Raw genomic sequence first — 21,416 nt, forward strand, 5'->3', positions numbered from 1 at the left:
TTTAGAGTACTGGTTGCTTAGATGGATGAACAGGGTGGTAGGCCATCCCCTAACTATCTCCAGATCTATCCTACAAGCAAATCTAGGCACCACTCCCTGGAGACATATCATCATGACAAAAAATGTTCTCACGCTTGCTCGGCTTATAACGAGACGAATTGATGCTCCATCAGTATCCGCATTAATCTCTGGCCCGAACAGGGCAAGAGGGAAGCACCCCGACTCCTGTCTCCCTCTACGTCTTACGCTGTCAAGCATTGATTCCTTGAGGAACATGTTTCCAGCCAATTGTCTTCGGATCTTCAATAAATTTAGGATCCACCCTGATAGATTCTGTGAAGACAAGCCCTACAGGAAGGAAATCCTCAAGAACTGTTACCAGATTATGAACCTATAATACTCACCTGCTCCTGGACAGACCTTTTTTTTTTTTTTTTTTTAACTTGTCTCTTTGTATATGACAAAGACTTTCTGTCTTCATGTAATCATGTATATTACTGTATATTTTGTACATTATTGTTTATTTAATCCTGTAAAAGTCTCGGGTCGAGCACGAATGTACCCTTGTTTATTGTACATTGTGTTCCTCGCACCTTAGTCTGTATTCACACCCTTCTGGCACAGAGCCGGCCCGGGGTGACCCAAGGTTTCTTGGGAAATAAACTGATTTTAATAATTAATAATAATAATAAAAAATACAAATACAGTTCCAGTAACAAAAAATGCGATATTTTATTTTTATAATATTTTAATAAGATATCTGATCTGTTTATTTTTAAGATATCTGATACTGTTTACTGTTAATTTACGTCAGAAATTCCATTAATTCAAAAATATATATAATAAATGGTAGGCTATTTATTATATATATTTTGAAAAACGATGGTGGATTAGGCACGTTCGCGGGCCAAAGTTTGCCCACCCCTGATTTAGGATTCGAACCTTTTTTTTTATACCCGATGTGGTGAGGATGGTGCTTATATGCACTGTGCTACCCTAGAGGGCCTTGCTCACTGTTCTGCTGTCAGATACACTGTTATTCGATACCCGTATCGTATCTTGTTTTCAACAATAACAAATAAATAATAATAATAAAAATCGGCCTGGGAGCACACACGCAACCTGACATTACGCGTGCATTTTATGGGAGGGAAAACCAGCTCCTTTAAACCAGTTCCTCAAATATTTTCATTCCGTTCCATTCGTGTTCTGTCACCATTATTAAATAAACACAGTTATTTGAAGAAAGAGTTATTTGTGAAGAGCATTTTTGGCTGTTCTTAGATTTGTTTTAGGAGTGGAGGTATTACCGAAATCTCTTCTTCGAATTTATATTTCCGGTTTCATCCATACGTCTTGAAATACTTGGCCATTTCTCAACGCCATTTGTGGTTTATTGATTTACATTCATTGTAATGAAATAAAAAGTCGCACAAAAATGCAAACTATGCGTATTGAACCTCTCAAAATATAAATTACACGATCATTTCTGAATGCATCACGCTCATTAAAAATAAAGACTTAACAGAACTCAAATGAAAAGACGTACGAAATATAAAATTCTTAAAGAACTGAAAAAGATACTTTCAGGAATAATACAAACGAAAGCGCCAGATGTTTACACGTCAGCTTAACATGAATCGATATTATTGATTTTCCAGTTTTACTCTCTCTCAACTAGTGCTAGTGCATTCGATGACGATGGTCCTCATCAGCAAACTGCGTGGGTGTAAAAGTGTTTACTGAAAATTGTTGCGCAGGCGCATCTCGAAAAACTTCATTTTCTCTGTTTTTATTTTTATTGAGTGGAGCTGGAAGAAAATTCCCAATGAAGTAAATTTATTGTTGTTTATCAAACGAGCCAAGGAGGATGACAGTACTGTGTAATTGAGTGTTAGCAATATGCGTAATTTGGCTGTTTACAGGAAAGAGTAGCAGCTGTGGTAGGAATCCACTAACCTGAAAATTTAAACAAAATGCAATTGTATTGAATCTGAGACATTATTTTATTTCCTTAGGAGTCATGGTATCCATAATGAATGGTCTTGATATTGAATTTTGTCGTACGAATCTTATCGGAAACGCCATACTTTGAGAAATTTTATTCTTGTAGTTATGTAATCACACCTTTGTTCTGAATCTGTGAGAGAACGTGTCTTCTGAAGTGTATCGAGCAAGTTGTCCTAACCCGGTGTATTGCTGGGTAAGATTTAAAGTACTGCTTTAAAAGATTTTCTCATATTTTTAATTTGGTAATAAAGGCCTGCCCTTCAGGTAGGGATTTTAGCCTTAAGTGAATGATAATTTATGTGCGTAATGTTTTTTTTTTTTTTTTTTTTCAAAATTCGATTGTATTCAAATAGCTATTTGAAAATGAATGTTATACTGTATATATAGATAGTACTATGATTACACATTTAGTGTACCTGTATAATATACATACGCAAAGTAGCGATTGTATTTTACCAGGAGATATGCGAAATTCTATGTTATTTGTGATCGAAGTGGATAGTAGAATACCTTGGAGGTTGGTTACAAAGCTCAAAAGTTTAAAGTTCAAGTTTAACATTCGGTAGTCAAGTTAATGAGTAAGTTCCCTTCCCGGTGACATGCTTTTTATTTATATTTCTGATTACACTATTCTTATATCAATTTCTTCAATGTTTTGAAAGAATCAAAGAATATATATATATATATATATATATATATATATATTAAAAAAAGTAATAAAAACTTTCATTAAATTCATTATCCATTACTATTGTTCATTGTGGTTATAATATCCTAATTTACAATGTTTAGTTAGTTATTTGCGCGAACGCTTCAGTTTCTCATGTCATTTAAAAGTTGCCTTTTTTAAATTCGGGTTTATGTCATAAATTCGATTTTTGATTAAGACCTTTCGAATGATATGTGATTTATCTTTGTGGATACATAACTCGAGAGCAGTATCATGAACAAATATTCAGTATATATTGAAGAACAGTTCTGATAATTATTATTGTATTCCGGAGGTATACTCTGGAATCTATAAAAATGTGTATGCTTTGTATGAAATTAAGATAGAGATGAAATAAAATCCATAAAAACTAGACTGTAGAAAGAAAAGTGGAATACCAACAGATAAAGCAGGTGTCAAGCAGAAGAGACTAATGTCATCAGTTAAGATATATTGTAATAGTGAAAAAAATAATATCACTAATGACTGCAACAATGAATGAATAGGTCGCAAATATATCTACCATGAAACATAATTTAAATTTAAAAATATTATAAGGCAAATACCGCGGAAAAATAATTTCGAAATTTAAGAATATTAAAGTCCTAAATAGGGACAAAAATGCCGAAATACACAAATTAACTATTCAATTTAATTTCAACTATATAAATGTATAAATATTTATCACCCTTCTCTCGTGTACGCCTTTTTCTCGAGTCTCTTCTCTCTCTATTATTTAGAGAGAGAAAATTGTTTTCCATATTTTACATGTATGGAAAAAATAACTGCCAGATTTGTATTTGGCCGATTTTAATGAAATTTGGGATGGTGTGACAAATCTGTCTAAAAGAACTGAATATAAAATTTAATGAAAACTAAACTCCCGTCTGTTGGGAATCGAATTGTTACATGTGTACTAATATACAGATGAACATGATGAAGACATTAGGCGCTGGTGTGTGTGAATGCGCCTAAAAATTATGATTTCCTGTTTGCAGAGCATTTTTCCTTCAATGACTTGTCCATTAAATTGCTCACAAATGTTTCTCTGTCGTCGTTTTTGTTATTACAGACAAGTTGTTGAAGCTTTTTCTTTTAATTTCAGGCTTTACGTCTATACTGACTGGCGACTTCACTAGGACCAAGGGTTAATAGCGTATTGTATCTAATTTGTCCGAATGATTGTTTCGACAGAACGTGCCATGGAGTCAAGTTTTGAAAGGTGATACAGTGGGCCACTCATATAACAAATCGGCCCTCAATTCCCAGAGTATCTTTGGCAGAGTATGAGTATTGTGAAGCGAACTATTTCATTCCTCCGATGCTCAGTGCGATTGAGATGGACAGAGTTGACGCTTGAGGGTTTCTCAGTGCTTCTCAAACCACTCTTTCACAGAGACGGTGGATGGTTGCCTTACCTTGAAAGTTCTCCTGTCCATAGGGATAAATATGCAACGTTGCCAGATAAATGATCTGCAACGATATTCGGATATGCTGTTGCGTTCATGATGCATTATAGTGGGATCAGGAAACAAAAGATACCCCCTGAAACGTGTCATGCATCATCACACCGGCACAATCTGGCCTTAGTAATGCACTATATAAATAACTCCATTACCTTCTTCTCAAGAGCTTGTACTGTCTGTACACGACAAACCAAATTATTATATTAGGGTCACCCGTAATTGATTACGTCTACCCATATATGTATTTTGTCTGTAAATTGCGGTGTTTTGCTGGAAAAACCTCAGTTTCTGGTGGGGGGGGGGAACCTTGCTATCTATGCCTGAGACCGACTAACTCAGCCACGGAGTGAAAAAGGCCCATTAAAGTTCCTTCCTCACGTCATCGACGGGATTCGAACCCGGGCCTTTTCCATCCGGGTGGTATCGTCACCGTCCTCCCCACACCCGGTGACGATACCACTGTACTACACGCGCAGACTGTGTACACGACGGGATGGTTCCATTTTATTCTGTAGTTACCTCCATATATACATTCTTCCATCAGTGTTGATAAGCTTAACTCGGGATTGATAGATCGCGGACTTGCCACCAGTTCTCCTGCGTCCATTTTTTGTTCCTGGCAGCCATATTTTGTGTTTGGTGTCCAAAATCATTAGCTTTTATGAAGGTCTCTTACACCTAACATTCTATGCATGGTGCTGGTGCTTTGTGCCGTGATGAGGTATTTTCGCATGAAATTTAGAAGTTAATCGTTCTGCCTTTTGGTGAGGAATACTTGCTAATCCGCTCCGTCGCCTTACACGTGCTATCGCAGTTTCCTCTGTTCATGGATATTTTCTGGCCTTTAACATTCGTTAAATGCTCGAATTCCCCTAAATCTTTCTACTCTACAAATGAAACCATTCCCTTTGCTGTAGCACCTGCTAAACGCGCACAGACAATCATACAAGATTTATTTAATATACTGTACATATATTGGATACGGAAGATGTGGTATTAACAATTAAACATAATTTGTGAAATGTTGTGCGCGTCCCATTACCGGTGAACTGATCTGAGCACTAGCCAGGTCACAGCTTTATAACGTTTCCCTGCTCACGTCACCCACCGCTATTTACAAATTACTCTTCGCTTTATAAATGTTGGCATCGTTACATGTATTCCAACCTCCATGATTCTAATAAAGTATCCAAGATATCCACTATCTGTAGATATTATTCGTTGCAATGGACACTGAGTGTTTTGGTTAAATTAAATAATGCAGTAAAAGTAATAGGACTCACTATGAGAAGTGTTTATAAATAAATTTATTGCGTCTGTGGTGCTATAGGAAGGGCTGTGTGATTGGTACTAACTATATAGCGCATTCGAGAAGAAGACACAAATAATTCTTTTAGTTCATTAACATAATGAGTACTGTCCAGTTTTCGGTGTGCATCTCTTCCTATGCAACTGATCGCTGCTAAGTTTTCAAAATAAACGATTTGTCTACAACGAGGTGGGTTGTTGCTTCTGCTGCGCATTATAGTTCGTTTAACCGCTTTTCTGTTTATTGTAAATAAATCGTATAAGGGCCAGATACAACAATAGGGAGAAAGATAGTGGTTTACATGATTATGATACATAACATAAGAAGAATTAAATAACTTTAATTTAAAGTTAATAAGTAATAAAGCTTTTCAAGGAATGTTTGATTTCAAAATAAAATTTTTTATGCTGCAGTATGGCGAATAAAAGTTGAGACATCTAAAAAAAAAAAAAAAAAAAAAGTTATGGAAGCTTGACATCCCATAGTGTGTGGATCAGCCCCGTAAAATCTGAAATGTGCCCGCTTATTAAAGTCTTATAACTCTGCTTTACTTGTCCAGATTTTAATATACCTTATGATAAAAAATACCATCACTTATGGAAGTGAAACTTGGGCACTCAACCAAAGAATGGAAGAGAAGTTGAAAACTACACAGCGAAGATACGAATTATATTAGGAATCAGACTGTTGGCTAAGAAGAGAAACACATAGATTTGCCTGGCAGCAAACTCAAGTTAAAGGACATTCTTATCAAAACTAAAGAACTGAAATGGACTTGGGCAGAACACATAGCTCGAAGACATGATGACAGATGGATAAGAAAATAACAGAATGGGACCCAAGAGGAGCTAAAAGAAAACCTGGAGGACACAATGGAGATGGACAGCTGAAATTCAAGAGTTCGTGGGCAGTAAATGAATGGCCATTGCATAAAACAGAAGGAACTGGAAAGTTGCTGGAGAGGACTTCATCCTGCAGTGGATTGAAAATTGTTGATAAAAGAAAGTTATGATGAAATTCATTTAATAATAAAACGCAATAAGAGTTATAGAGATTCTAGTTAAATATTTTTAACTGATTTAAGTAACTGGGAAACGCCGTAAAAAGGTGTGTGTTTGTATGGAGCATCTAATTTTTAATGATCTGCTAAGTGAAGCATCGAGTAAAGTAATTCCTATAATTTGTTCTGAACTTTATTTTTGAAGTGTTAGGTACTTTTAGATTATTGTTAGGTAAAAGGGAAGTCCATGAAAATACTGTGGATAATAATATACAGTATATTAATTTTAATTTTAGCTCCCATGTGCCTTCTGATTGCTAGCGGTTTCCAGTTATAGCTGCCCCCACCCCCTGTGTGTGGGGGGGGGCGTTTGCGCGCATGTTTTAAGCCGCAAAGAAGCATAAAATGAGACGGCTGTACGTTATCTGTAATAGGGTTTATTCTAATAAACCTATATATATATATATATATATATATATATATATATATATAAAAACACTATTACAGACAATGCCTGTAATTCGTTATGCGTGTTTCCCCGACGGAAATCCCGACTTCCAGAGATTAGACCGGATAGTGGATAATCGGACCTTCGCTGTTCGATATCGACTAACTCGGACACGTTGTACAAGTACAAAAGTACACTTTTGTACTTCTTGTGAACACGGTAACAAACCGAATAAGGTGGTCTCTTAAAAGAAGTTAATAACGATTTTAAAGTTTAACTTATGTGTGAATTAATTTATTAGTCGTTGTTTTTAGAATTTCGCGACAATTGTTTTTCAATTCTCATGATGCCTTGTGGTGTTGGTTGATTTTTGGAGGTTGGTGGCCGCCGTCTTTCCGTGATTCTTTCCGATTACCTTGACATGATATGAGAGTTGAATACATGCTTATTTTAATTAATAGTTATTTTAACTTGATTCATTTATGACAATACACGGGGGGGGGTAAGTTCATGTCATAATCATTCGCGATTAACAGTCCTACTCAAAGGTATGAGGTCTTCACCTATAATTTAAGATTAGTAATATTTCAAGATGAGTATAACGCTGTTTGCTAACAGTTTGTCAGGTTAACCATTAGCTGATTCGATGTGTCTTGCTGGAATTAAGTATAATGAAAATTATTTAAAATATTGTTACCCTAGAAAAATTAAGACACTGCATCATACTGAATCAAAACTAATTTAATGTGAATGAAATTACGACAGTTGTTTCGATCACATTGAATTTCAGTTATTTAACATTCTTTCTCACTGGTGAATAAGCTAACTATAATATGATTTAAGGGCCTTAAAAGTCAAAAATGGAATAACTCGTTCACAGTTTGCAAGGAGAACCACGTGAAGTAATTTGTTCGTATTTTTATCGCTATTGAAAGAATGTCTTAAAAATCTATTTTGCAATACCTGCCCTTGTTGACTGAGTTTTTCTTTTACATCATGACATAAGTACATTACAGGTCAGCTTATTGAAACCATAACAAAATAGATAATAAGAAAAAGATGCTTTTATACGCTAACCGAACTAAATTATACTTTTTTACAAATGACAATATAAACGGCTAGCATGCCTCTGTTATTTTGAACACCCTATGCTTCATCATTATGCCAACGCATATACAGACTAATTAGTTCTTTGTCAAAGTTGTATACGGACTAATCAGTTATCAAAGTTTTATAGAAAGTTGCTTTTATATTCAAATTACTGAACAGCTGGAATTATAATTTTGGATTACAGGTGACATGACCTGTTGCTGTTCGAAATGTGACATGACTTACTGCTGTTATACTGAGTCAGGACATTGGCTCCTACATGACGTTAGTATATATTATTTAGAAAAATGAGCAGCGAAGTGTAACAGGTAAGTAATTTAGTTAGTATAATACTAAAGGCTTACTGAACATAGTTTTAATATTGTACGAGCAAGGAAAAAAAAAAAAAAAACTGTGAAACGGCAAAACAATAAAATATATTAGTATGATTATATATTGTTATTATGTATTAGGTGGCTATTTTTGGGGTAAAAAATATAAACAGTAAGGAGTCATAGAACTTCCCTTCGTGGACAAATACCTCCTTTTGTTAGTGGATAGATACCTCCTTTTGCGTAACATGACAGTTGTATCATGACCTCTGTCCTTTTCTTGGTTTAAATGTCTGTTTTAAATTATATGATGACAGAAGCCACAGTGTAAATCCACAGACTGACATGTGACGCATACCCACCGATTTTCCCGAATTCCTTTAAATAGGGAGAGCATACTGATTTATAGATACACAGTAAATATTGGGCGTGCGAAGGTTAAAATATGGTCAGACGCCGTCTTACCTTCTTCCACAGCCTTGATCTCGGGGCCATCATCTTGATGTATGTCCCCGTGTGTACCGCGTAGCTTCATGGTCAGCAACTTCTATGCAAATTCTGGTCTTGACCGTCAACACTAAGCCACCAGATCCTTCACAGGGAATTGGAATTTTCCTGAACAGTTTAGCACCAGCAGCTTCTAATACGGCACTGCGACAACCAAGAGGACGTCTCTGCTACGTTTGGTCAGCTTCATCGACCCACCATTCCTCAGCTGTGCTGGAACTGTTGGCGTAACGCATGCGTGCTAGGGCCTATGTAGAGGTGTTTTCCATGACAACGCCGTACTAGTGTCGATGATTTCTTCCTAACAACGCCACAGTGTATGTTCCTCTCCTCGGTCTCAGACTTCTAACTTGTTCATTTTTGTTATGGAAAATTTTGAGAAAAAAGAATACCGTTTCTTGTGCAAAAAATTACGTCTGATATTTATTATTAGACTTTATGTTCCTAAAATATTTTAAGAAGTGTTTTATAATTACTTTTTGCAGCTCAAATGACTTGGTAGATATATAACTCACAAATGCCATCCTAAAATTTATTGGATCGTCAAAGGATATTTTAATAACACTCCCTTATCTTTTATTTGTAATTCCATACTATTGTGCTACTATCGTGTGTAAAACCATTTAGCTCTTGAAAATGCGATAGTAATAAAATATATTATTCAGTTGTTGCGTTTATAATTATCAAAATATCCTCACTCTTCCAAAGGATAAAATCAAAGATATAGTACCTGTTTCCTCTGTTGCAAACCACTTTTAAATATCTACTTTTTGAAATATTTTAATTGCAGGAAGGAAACCCACCAAGTATCCCCCTCTCCCGTCTTCTAACGTTTTTCATTGATAAGTTTTATTTATTCTATGGACTAGAATTTATACACTTCATATATTTTATGCAGTATAGCCCGAGAAGTAACTGTATATTTTTATTATTTCAATTACTTTTTGGACCATTCTCTGCTAATTTCTAAAGCAAACTTGATTTTCGAACTGCTTACTGATGAGACGTATTAAAATATGTTGTATCATAGCTATTTTAGATAGCACGTCGAGAGGAGAAAAACAAAGGCACATTAACACGGTGTTTAATATTATTAAAAATAGTTGACTAAACTTAATTATTTTGCATAACCACCGCATTGTAAATTGCAAAAATTTACGCGCGTTCATACTGTCAAGAATAATAGGAGCTTCTTTGCATATCTTTTAAAAACCAGGAGAAGCGACCTTTACGCAAGGTGAAATATTCACGGATTTGAATTTATGTTCCTTATAAAAAGGGAACATAAATTCAAATTTCAAGGGAGGGGATACAGAGTGGATTGTAGGAAGATTTCTTTTAGCCAAAGAGTTGTATTGTTTCACAGCTTCAAACTACTCATGGAATAAGTTATCTTCCATGGGTAGTTGAAGCTGTGATTTTGGGAAAATTCAAAGGGGCAGCTATATGTGCACCTGTGAGTGGAATACGTACGAAGGGATTCTTATTATTGTATTGTTATTATATATATATATATATATATATATATATAACAGCCTAGTGATTCCTTATGCAACACGGCTGTACTAATACTGGTTTGTTTCCCGTTTTTTATTTTTCTTTTCTTTTTCTTTCTTTTTTTAATAAAAATTACGACCTCCCAAGTTTAGGCGAGTTACCATGTATGCGTAAGCACCTGTTGTCTTCAGCATGTCTGTCTGTCCGCCCGTCTGCATGTCACAAAAACAATCTTAGCAGACTGATTTTCATGAAATTTTATATTTGTTTCACATAAAAAAAAAATTAATGAGCTATCCCAATTTCATTAATATTGGCCAAATGAAAATCCGGAAATTTTATTATTTATTTATTAATTTTTTTTATTTTTCCAGTTTTATGGAAAAAAGAAAGTAAGAAAAGACACGGTAAGAAATTCATGGACTAAACGTAGTTTTAAAGCTTTTGAGATCAGTCATTGCCTCACCCCGACCACAGAAATCTATTCATATAAATGAAAGTATATTTCGTTATCTTGTATCTTATTACTCTACAACGAAAAATTGGATCGAAGAAAGATTTTTAACCTGTTCTGCTGGTTCTTGGAAAAATTTCAGGTCTGTTACGATTTTACAGCCTTTTTACCTCCCCTCTAAAAAAAATCGCCGTAAATGGAGCATGTAAATGAAATGTTTTCGCTTTAATCGACAAGAAAAATGCGGATTGCTTCCAAAATTTCAATGTGTTCTATTGTCCGCTGGGATTTTTCTAAGTTCAGTTCCGATTTCACAGCATTCCCTCCACAGTTTCCTTTATACAATTATTATTAATGGAAATATGTTATCGTGGATGCTACTAGGCTTTTCATACCGATTAAGAAATATTGTTCAAGGTTTAGGCCTAAATAGATGTTAGATGAACTAATGTGACTCGTGGCAGAGAAGAAAAATGCATGGTATGCATATATATTATCAGGCGACACAGAAGCCTATGAAAGATATAAGCTAGTCTGTAATTAAGTCACAAAGGACATTAGGAAAGCGAAGAAAGATTACGAGAAATCTTTGGCAAAGGATGCTAAAAAAACCAACACGGACTTTTTTACTTATATAAACTCTAAAAGGAATGGGATTAATCAGATTGGTCCACTTGATATCGATGGTTCGACTGTTAATGATCCTGCTCAGATAGCTGATAACCTGAATGAGTATTTTGCATTTACATTCACACAAGAGAAGTTATTAAGAGAGGAAAATTCTAGAAGTTTATCAAACTGTAACAGGGTGCTTATGATGTTGTAATAACTGAGAGCAAAGTGGAGGAAAAATTGTTTAAGTTTAACAAATGAAAGGCACCTGGGGTATATGGAATCTATCCAGTTATATTAAAGGAGGTGAAAAGGAAGTAAGCAAACCCTTAGCTATAATTATGAGAGCATCCTTGGACTCAGGGGACTGCCCCACGGACTGGAAATGTGCAAATGTAGCCCCAGTTCACAAAGAGGAATCTGAGGGTGATACGAGTAATTACAGACCAGTTAGTTTAACTTGTGTTCCGGGAAAAATAATGGAGTCACTGGTTAAAGATGCATTGCAGAATCATCTAGACAAGACTGCAGTAATAATTCAGACACAGCATGGATTTGTTAAGGGAAAGTCTTGTCTGACAAATTTCATTAGATACTATGATATAGTTACAAAGGAACTGCATGCAAAAAATAATTTTGATATCATAGACTTGGATTTCAGGAAAGCTTTTGACACTGTTGCGCACGGAAGAGTACTGTACAAATTGGAGCAGTATGGTATTAAGGGTAAGTTGCTACAATGGATAAAAGAGTGGGATTGAGTGGGAGAAAACAGAGTGGTAATCAATAGACGCAGCTCTTCGTGGACTAATGTTATTAGTGGAGTCCCTCAGGGTTCGGTGTTGGGCCCACTGTTGTTTTGTATATTTATCAGTGATATGGATGAGGGTATATCAGGCTTAATGTCAAAGTTTGCAGATGGTACAAAGATTGGCAGGGTTGCTACTGCAACAGGATCAAGAAAAGTTGGGCAGATAGGCTAAGAAGTGGCAACTGAAGTTTAACATTGGCAAATGTGCAAAATACTGCATATGGGTAGAAATAACCCCAGAGAAACGTACCAACTGTGTGGTACTACACTTAGTGTATTGGAAAATGAAAACGACCTGAGGTAATTGTGCAGTCAGATATGAAGTTCTTTGAGCAGTGCGGAGGTGATTATACCTTTTGTATAAGGCAATCATTAGGCCACGCCTTGCGTACAGGGTCTGGAGTCCTCGTTTTAGGAAGGATGCAGAGTTGCTTGAGCGTGTACAGAGAAGGGCAACAAGATTGGTGAGGGGAACGAACGGATCCCTCTTACGAAGAAAGGCATAAGTTTTGAAAATTGCAATGGTTGGAGACTAGGCACCTGCAAAGTGATCTGATTGAATTGTATAAGGCCTTGAATGGGTTGAGCACTCTGAATTCTGATGGAATTTTTCCGCTTGCTCAGATTACGAACCTGAGGGGGCATAAATTCAAATTGAGGAAAGACAGTTGTAGAATAGATGTATGGAAATTTGCCTTTAGCTAGTGGATGGTTAATTGCTGGAACGAACTTCCGTCTATCATTGTGGAAGTTGATAGCTTAAATAAATTCAAGTAGGAACTGGGCAAACATTTAGAGGGAATGGATGTGTGGATTTTTTTTTTTTTTTTTATGGCTAATGCTACATAAGCTCATATACTTGCTTTCTTGAATCACATGCCCTCATTACTACTACTATAAATTTCGAACAGGAACTCTGTTTCAAATTTTAAATGGTTATGTAGAATATTTTAGGAACCTTTGTAACAAATTTTCCTATCGATGGGTTGACTTATCTTGTTATAAATCATGAATTATACTATTTGCTAACGTGCCTGAAATGTTAGTTAATGTACATCCTGCGTACATTAACTAACTATTTTTTAAATACGGTGCGACCTCCTTAAAAATCAATCTGATTTGTTCATAATTGTACTTTATCGGAGTTTAAGTTGAGTAGAACCTTATGAATCAAATCTGGCACATTTTGGATATTTTTCCTAGAAAGTCGATCGTACAAGGGAATAACGTAGCCGGACCTAGAAGGGAGAAAAAAACAAAAAAAAAACAAAAAACACTGACACTAGTAAATGCCATACCAGATTTGGTGTTGGGGGGGGGGGGGTAATTATAACCCGCGACCTTTATTGCTTCGGCGTGTACACTTATCTCTCGAGCTTCCTAAAGAGATAAAATCATGCAACTCCCACCTGAAATCGACTAACTATTTTATTTATTTATTGACTTTATTTTATTTTTTTGGCTGGTACAACAAAATCCTGTGGCTTCCTTTCGCTTGCAACTCGTGCTAACTGAGCTACTTTGTGAAAATTCGATAAAAATTCCTCCTGTTATTGGAGGGATTCAAACACTGTCCTTTTCCATCTGATGTCAGGAGGACATGATTATATCTACTTTGCTATCCGCGCGGACATCATATGTCGTAATGCACATCAGACAAGACAAGTACATCAGATTACCGTAGCTAATCATGAGAAAGGTTAAATTTTATTCAGCCAGTTTATTGCAATTTTATTTTCCAAAATCCACTTCAGTATCATTATTGTTTCATTGAACATGTTACAGCAGTGGACCAGTTGACCTGTGGTATCATTATACAACTTGTAAATAAATATGTACGCCAGTTTTTGTTACAAATACATATTAACATGTAAATTACTGTTGAAATAATATCGAGGTAGTTGATTTATATTTAGAAATTTAATGTATTGACTCCATGCCTTTAAGGCTCACTACATCATAATAGGATCCGAGACGATAGGTTCCCCTCTGGGTTCTGTCCTAAATATCTTTGGTCATTGAGCAGTCTTATCACGAATAAGTGTCACAGAAGTGAAGGAAGCGAAATTCTATTAGAAACAAGAAACAATAATTCTAATAATCACTTGTTCAGTTGGTAAAGAGGCCAGTCAGGAAACTGCAGTGATAGAGCCTACGTTGAAATATAACTCTGCGAAGCGAATACTTTGATGAAGGAGGGGGAAAAAAAACCTTTTCGGATATGCAACACACGTGTTGCTAAATCATACAACACCATCAAAAAGAAGCTACCACAACACGCGATATTCTGTTCACGCTATGGTAGCGTGCTATTACTTAAAGAAATTGTGTAGAACTTGCACACGTATATACTTGTACCTAAGGGCTGCACGTACTAAATTAAATATTATGCAGGTACCCCCTTCTGCTGCTGATATGTAAACAAGCCAGGCAGAATGTGGGTGAACGGCTTCCCGTTAGTATGATCACGTGGTCAAATACTTGTCTGCTAGTACAGCATTGCGTTTGCCAATCAAAACCCAACCCATGTTTCTGATGATGCTTCTGAAGTTTACTGACCGGAGAAATTACAGGACTTAGGGAAAACAGAAATTGTTGCTTCAGAACAAATTTGCTCTGTCATTGTTCTCAATGAATGAAGAACAATAATTATCGCTTATTAATTCCCTACACATGAAAATTAAGTGATATCGATCTGATTTCATTATATTTAAAAACAGCCAGCCAGTAAGAAAAAGTGTAATGTGAATAGCTTTTATTTATCGCAGCATTTTATCCAGTGTTTTTTTAATACAGTTCGCTGATAAGGTTGCAGGTAAAACGCATTAACTTGGATGACTGCTCATATTCAAAGTTAAGCAGCTTAGCAAATTTAGTCAACTGGTTTAAGTGAAATTTTTACAAAAGAACATACGTAGCGTCCTAAATTAATTGAAAAAAAAAAAACACACCATTTTAATGCTCAAATATGCCTACATGATTACTAAAAGATTTACACTTTATTACTGCCTTTGAAGTTATTTACTGAACATATAGTTTAAAAAATAATAATAATTCACAACTTTTGCGATAAGACTATCAACGAACGCTTTCTTCTATTAAAAATTTTAGCTTCTTTCTTTATAAAAATTAAACTTTGACCTAAAGAAAACGAGACCTCTGTGAACCTTTCATATAACACTGTGTCGAAACCACCATCTTTAAAGGGTACTTTATTATTAATGGCCATATGGTGCAAGGAAGTCTGAGGCTTACGCTGCGCCAGCCAAAATAAAAAAAAATCCCGAGTTACCCTGAGAGAGAGAGAGAGAGAGAGAGAGAGAGAGAGAGAGAGAGAGAGAGAGAGAGGGAGAGGAATCACCAAGAAAGAGAAGAATGATGATATCCAGCTCAGGACCCTGGGTGTGCCAAGCCCATACTCACCTGATGTGAGCCCCTGGGGTTATGGGCTTATTTTTAATCGTTTTAAACCGTGCGTAATATAAAGTGTCGGAGTTGAAGAGTTTCGAAGGGAAGTAATTCTGTGGATAAGGATTCAGGTAACTATTATGTAAATTTATGATCTGATTTTAACATAGGACGTATTGAGCTATTGATGCTCTTGGCTTTGTAATAAAAAAAATAATAATAAATAATAATCACAATCATTTGAGACCAAAATATGTAAAATATATTTCAAGGGATCTAGTTGAATCCTCATGAGCGTTTCACTTTGATATTAACGTTCTTCTGTTTTCCTCTTTGAGTTTTATCTAGTTTATTATTAAAATATATATTTAATTTGCCCATATAATAATTTGCTTTTGGACAAATTAGATTAAATTTCAAAAGAAGGAAAAACGTGTCCCCACCCCAATTTGTGAAAATGAGCCAAAACATTATGACCTCCTACCTAATATGATGTTGGTCCTCAACGTGCAGCCAAAACAGCTCGTTCCCGGTGAGGCATGGAACACTACAAGATTTCTAAATGTGTCTTGTGGTATCTAGTACCAACACTTAACCAGCAAATCCTTTTAACTCCTGTAAGGTCTTTGGATGCGACGCCGCAGATCGGAGTTGCTGTTCCAACACAAACCACACATGCTCGATGGGATTGATGTCTTGGAATTTGGAGGCCAGAGCAATACCTGGAAGTCTTCCTCATGTTCCGCGAACCAGTCTCGAACAATCCGGGCTGTGCGGCATGGCGCATTATCCTGCTGAAAAGCGGCACCGCTAGAGGGGAAGACCGTTGCCACGAAAGGGTGTACCTGGTCAGCAATGATGTTTGGGATCGAACGGCACCAGGGGTTTCCCCCATCTCCGCGTAGTTTACATAGTGGTGTGATACAATTCGCTGTAAAGGCCAGAGATTTAAAAGTATATGGATCTTGAGGTGTATGATGTCATGTACCGTTGTTCTTCTGGCCATTTAGCCGCCAGACCCCTTGCTGAGGACCGACGTTCCCCACACTTCGCCCCGTGGAGGCAGACGAGGTACCCAGTAGTTTTAGTTTACTCTGGCTGGTCCTGCCACCCAATTTCTTGAGATTTCAGTAACTAGGACCTAAAAAAAATTTTTTTTTTTTACGTTTGTGTGGTGTTGATCGCTAGATTGAAAGACCGAAATGTGGGCGAATTTAATTTGGATGATATTAAATTTTGACCTGTGGGGTATACGCTGGCGTGCAGATAGAGAGGGAGAGGAGATTGAAGACTGGGGGTGGGGTGAGGAAAGACAAGAAATGGGTTCAATACAGGAGACAACCCCATTATAAGTCATGGTGTGCAACTGTGCATCAGGGCAGGCACCACCTGTGGTTTCTCACATCTGCGCCATATATATGTGCTGTAAAGAGATACAGTACTCCTGTGAATGCCAGAAAGGTCTTGTGTTGAATGTGTAGTTTTGTATTGGGTTCTGTTGTGTGTCCTGGCATTTGGCCGCGAGGCTCCCCGTGGGACCCCACGTTACCCACACACACACCACTAGGAGGTAGCCAGGCTGCCCATTTTTCTCTGGCTAGTCTCTGTCTGGGTTGCCTGAGCTTCCTGACTGGAGACCAAGTAAAAATAAATAAATAAATAAATAACAACAACCACCAGGTTATTCTTTAACTGGAACCAAAAATGTTTAACTGAGTTAGAGTAGAAACACATTTTATACAGAAATCACAGAGAGATAAACAACACTTCAGAGCAATAAGGCAGCCATATTGGCGATCATCGATCACGGCCATAAAAAGTACAAAGTGTAAAGTGTGTTTGGGGTAAAACGGCACCAGAGATTTCCCCCATCTCCGCGTAGTTTACATTGTCGTGTGATACAGTAGACTGTAAAGGCCAGAGATTTCAGTGTGGATATTGCAGTGTGTAATGTCAGGTACCGTTGTTCTTCTGGCCATTTAGCCACCAGGCCTCTCCTGAGGCCCGACGTTGCCCACAATTCACCCCGTGTGGAGGCAGACCAAGTACACCAATATTTTGAATAAGTACTCTAGCAGGTCCTGCCACCTAGTTTCCTGAGATTTTAGTGGCTAGGACCTAAAAAAATAAATAAATAAAAATTAAAAAAAAAAAAAAAAAAAAAATATATATATATATATATATATATATATATTTGAGTAGTGATCGCGTGGTGGTAACGCTAGAATTGTGAAACCGAAAATTGTGGGCGAATCTAATTTGGCTGCAATTAAATTTGAATGTGTCTGCTTTCGTTTGCGGGCAGGTAGAGTGGGAGGGAGACTGAATCCTGGGGGGACGACAGACAAAAGAATGGCGTCGATAGGGAGGGTGACTCCAAGATTTGGTGGGACATGCCCATGCCCCACCAGAAGAGAAAGTGGGTGGCAAGAAGTGGAGTAGACAGAAGGACCGTAACCTCCCACCCGGCCAGGGAGAGGGAAGAAAAGTGGGCTAGGCAAGGGTGCGGCTCAGATCGCCAATAAGGCTAGTGTGCAGAGAGGTTTTTCTGTTTCTTCAGTCGGTGGAAAGTCATTTCTGGGACATTGTCCTGTCCGAGGTTTCCAAAAGTCCAGTTTATTTTGTAGGCATTCATTGGTTAGGGGTCCCGTCCGAGGTTATTTATTCCAGTCAGTTTAGATGTGCATTTGTGATTTTATTTTGGTCCTTCTGCTATGAAACCGGATCCCTGAGGGTTTGATTTGTTCTGGTGGTCCTTAGTGGTGTCAAATTATTTTTCAGATTATGGGGAGCTTTGATGGGTACTTGTATTCTCTTCATTGTGCTAGTTGCGGCTGGGGGAAGGTCCGGCTTCCGCTGAAGAGGTCCTGAGCGAATTTTGTTAGCGATTTGTACCTGTTTTCTTCTTCCAGGATGAGGTGTTGCTGGTTTTGCAGTGTGAATCGAGTTTCGGTGATGAGCCGGCAGCATAGATCTTCATACAAATGGCAGTGATATATGAGATGTTTCTGTTTGGCCGCAGTGGCAGAGAGGAGTGTCACTGAGTTGCCACTCAATGACACTCCTCTCTGCCACTGAGTTGGAAGCCTGATAGCTTGTGTCCGAATGCACCGTGTCCGGTGAGCAGGTATGTGATGAGGAGTCCTGGAGAGAGCTAGTGGGGGTATTTTGGATATACTATCTGAATTGTCGGCAGCAATTCCTTTGTGATTTCATTTGATCGAATTTTCGCAGTGGGTTTTCCAGGTCTGTTGTAGATGCAGTGTGAGTTGCTTCTTTTCCACTTTAGGTTCATTAACTAATTCAATCGTGTAGTTCAGGCATGTTGACGTTTTTTCTTTGGTGAGGTGGTGGAGGATTCCGCGACGAACGATCTCCAGGTCCAGAGGGAGTGCACCCATAAGGAACTGCAGCGCTTGATTACTCACCGTCCTGCGAGCTCTGGAGGTCGTTGGCAGGATATATCTTTGTATCGTCTCGAGTTTTCTCCTGTTGACCGCGGTGGTTGCTTTGTGGTACCAGACTCCGGAGGCATATGAAATGACTGGCAGGAATACTTTCGTGTTGAAGAGGGCGAGGGTCCTTTTCCTCAAGCCCAGTCCTTATAGGTGACTTGCAAAGAATGCAGAATAGTTTCTGATTTTATTTCTGATGCATGTCAGATGTAGTGTGAAGGATAAATTCCTATCGAGCATGACTCCCAAATGTTTTAATTCCGTTGCGAGTTTGACAGTTTTCCCCTGGACTTTGATTTGGAAAGGCCTCCTAATATCTAGGGTCCCCCTGTGTGGGACTGAACATGTCTTGGTTGGAGAAATTGATTTTGTTGTTGTCAGCCCTGTCTTGCAGGATAGTGACCACTATTTGCAGAGTTCTGTAATTGTGCTCGGGAGTCATCAGCAAGCATCAGAATAAGATCGCCTGGTATGTGATGTTTCCAAGGTTGAGATTTAGGAAGCCGTCTAGGACGGCATTCCAAAGAAGAGAGCCCAGAACGGAACCCTGTGGGCATCCTCTGTGTATCGACCATGATACAGAGCAATATGGAGTAGTGATTGTGTTGTCGTTGTTATTTGGTTTTTAGGAACATTAGCAAGGCCATATTGCTCCGGGGATATGCAGTGGTCATTTGCTGATCTTTCCGCATGCTCCGTATTTGGTGGTCACAGGATCGAACCCCGGTCTAATCAGGAAGCGTATGCTAAGTACTGCTGCTCCTGCCCACTAGGCTACGGAAGCACCGTAGTGACTGTGACTGACCTGTCTGAGAGGTATTTACTGATGCATTTGTATAGATTTGCTGACAGGTTAGCCTCCCGGAGTCTACCAAGGATGTTTGGCCACCAGAGAGTGTCACACGCCCCAACAAAATCTATTGCGATGACGAGGAAGTACTTTCGGTTGGTTGTGGTTGCGATGTTAACAATATTTTCCAATGCATCTACGGTGGAGTGTCCTTTTCTGAACCCGAACTGATTTCGGGATTGAAGTCCTGCGTTTGAGTAGTAAGTTTCGATCCGATTTCGTAGAAGGTGTTCCATCAGTTTGCTCAGTACGGACAGTAAGGCTATGGGTCTGTAGGATCCCGGGGGGGGGGGGGGTCCCTGCTACTTTGTTGGATTTTTGAGGATGAACTGAAACTTTGCAATTTTCCAGGTGTGGTTTTTTTCCGGGATAGTCTCAACTGCCTTTTTGATTTCCGGTTCTAATAAGTCTACACCTAGTGATTTCCTATTTCTTAGTTTGGTGGCTGCAATGTCCAGTTTGATCCTAGTAAATGGCTCCTCCTCTTCGATCGTTGTGTAGGTACTATTTCTTAGGCAGAGCGATGCTTGTTCTGGGGTGGTTGGGTCCAGGTGTTTCTGGAACATGGCATCTTGGATGTTATTGATGGATTCCTACCACGTTTTGGCGTACTCCCCTTGTGGCTTCTTTGTTGGGGGGATGACTTTGCCTCTGGGAGTTTATTTGTGTCAATTTTTAGACTATCCCCAGGGGTTGTCTTTTCCAACTGTAGATACTAGGTGCTCCCAGGAGCATTGTTTTCATTCACGTATCTTTGCTGTATATTGATTCCTGGCCGTTCGGTACTGTTGTCATGTGCCTTCACCTGTGCTGCAGGCCAGCTATGCCTGGCACGTTAATTTTTTCGGCAGGTGTTTACCACACGTCTGAGTTGTAATTCCGGGGACCACCAGGGAACAGCTTCCAGAGTAAGTTTTTTCCGCTTTATGGAATTGTTTGCTACATCTGTTATGAGCTTGACAATTTTAGCTTGGTGTCTATCTGGGATTAGTCTTTCTGTGTCAAGTGCTTGAGGAGGCTGTACGTAATGACTCCTGGAAGAGAGGCCAGTCTGCCTTCTCAACAGCGTATCTGTGTTGCATTTGGCTATATACCGTTTGTGTGTTTAGATTCCCGTTTAGTTGAAAGGTCCTCATCTGTTCGGTGATCAGATGAGGTCCAGTCTTCTCTGAAAGTCCGGAATGCGATGTGGTCCGCTAGAGATCTGGTTGTTGAAGTAACATCAATCATGGATTCCCACATCGTGTTTGAAAATTTTGGTAGGTTGTTTTGTTTGTTAAGGGTCATATAGCAACTGTTTGCCAGATGCTCTTCCAGGTGGTGTCCATTTACCGCTCCACGTCGTTCCGGGGTTTCACGCCGGAACGACGTGGAGCGGTAAATCAAAAACCACGCCGGCGAACCAAACAAAAAAAACTAAATCACGCCGGCGAACGGCAGTTTTTATCGGCGCCCTCTA

The 21,416-nt window shown here is 38.2% G+C and overlaps 1 protein-coding gene across 2 annotated transcripts in view; it reads right to left on the reverse strand.

Moving 5' to 3' along the window:
• Syt4 (Synaptotagmin 4) overlaps positions 1–21,416 on the reverse strand; it is a 248,167-nt gene that overhangs the window by 145,787 nt on the left and 80,964 nt on the right. Inside the window, exon 1 of one of the 2 annotated variants that reach the window (XM_090368527.1) lies at positions 8,829–9,068. The exons of the other annotated variant lie outside the window; for it this stretch is intronic. Within the exon in view, the coding sequence (XP_090224653.1) occupies positions 8,829–8,898 (70 nt within the window). The 5' untranslated portion in view covers positions 8,899–9,068. Of the gene's footprint in view, positions 1–8,828; positions 9,069–21,416 lie in introns of those variants that run through there. 2 annotated transcript variants of the gene reach the window in all.

Source organism: Mastigoproctus giganteus, chromosome 2, assembly GCF_048544385.1.
Source record: "Mastigoproctus giganteus isolate SK-2022 chromosome 2, ASM4854438v1, whole genome shotgun sequence".
In the NCBI taxonomy this organism is placed as follows: Eukaryota; Metazoa; Arthropoda; class Arachnida; order Uropygi; family Thelyphonidae; genus Mastigoproctus; species Mastigoproctus giganteus.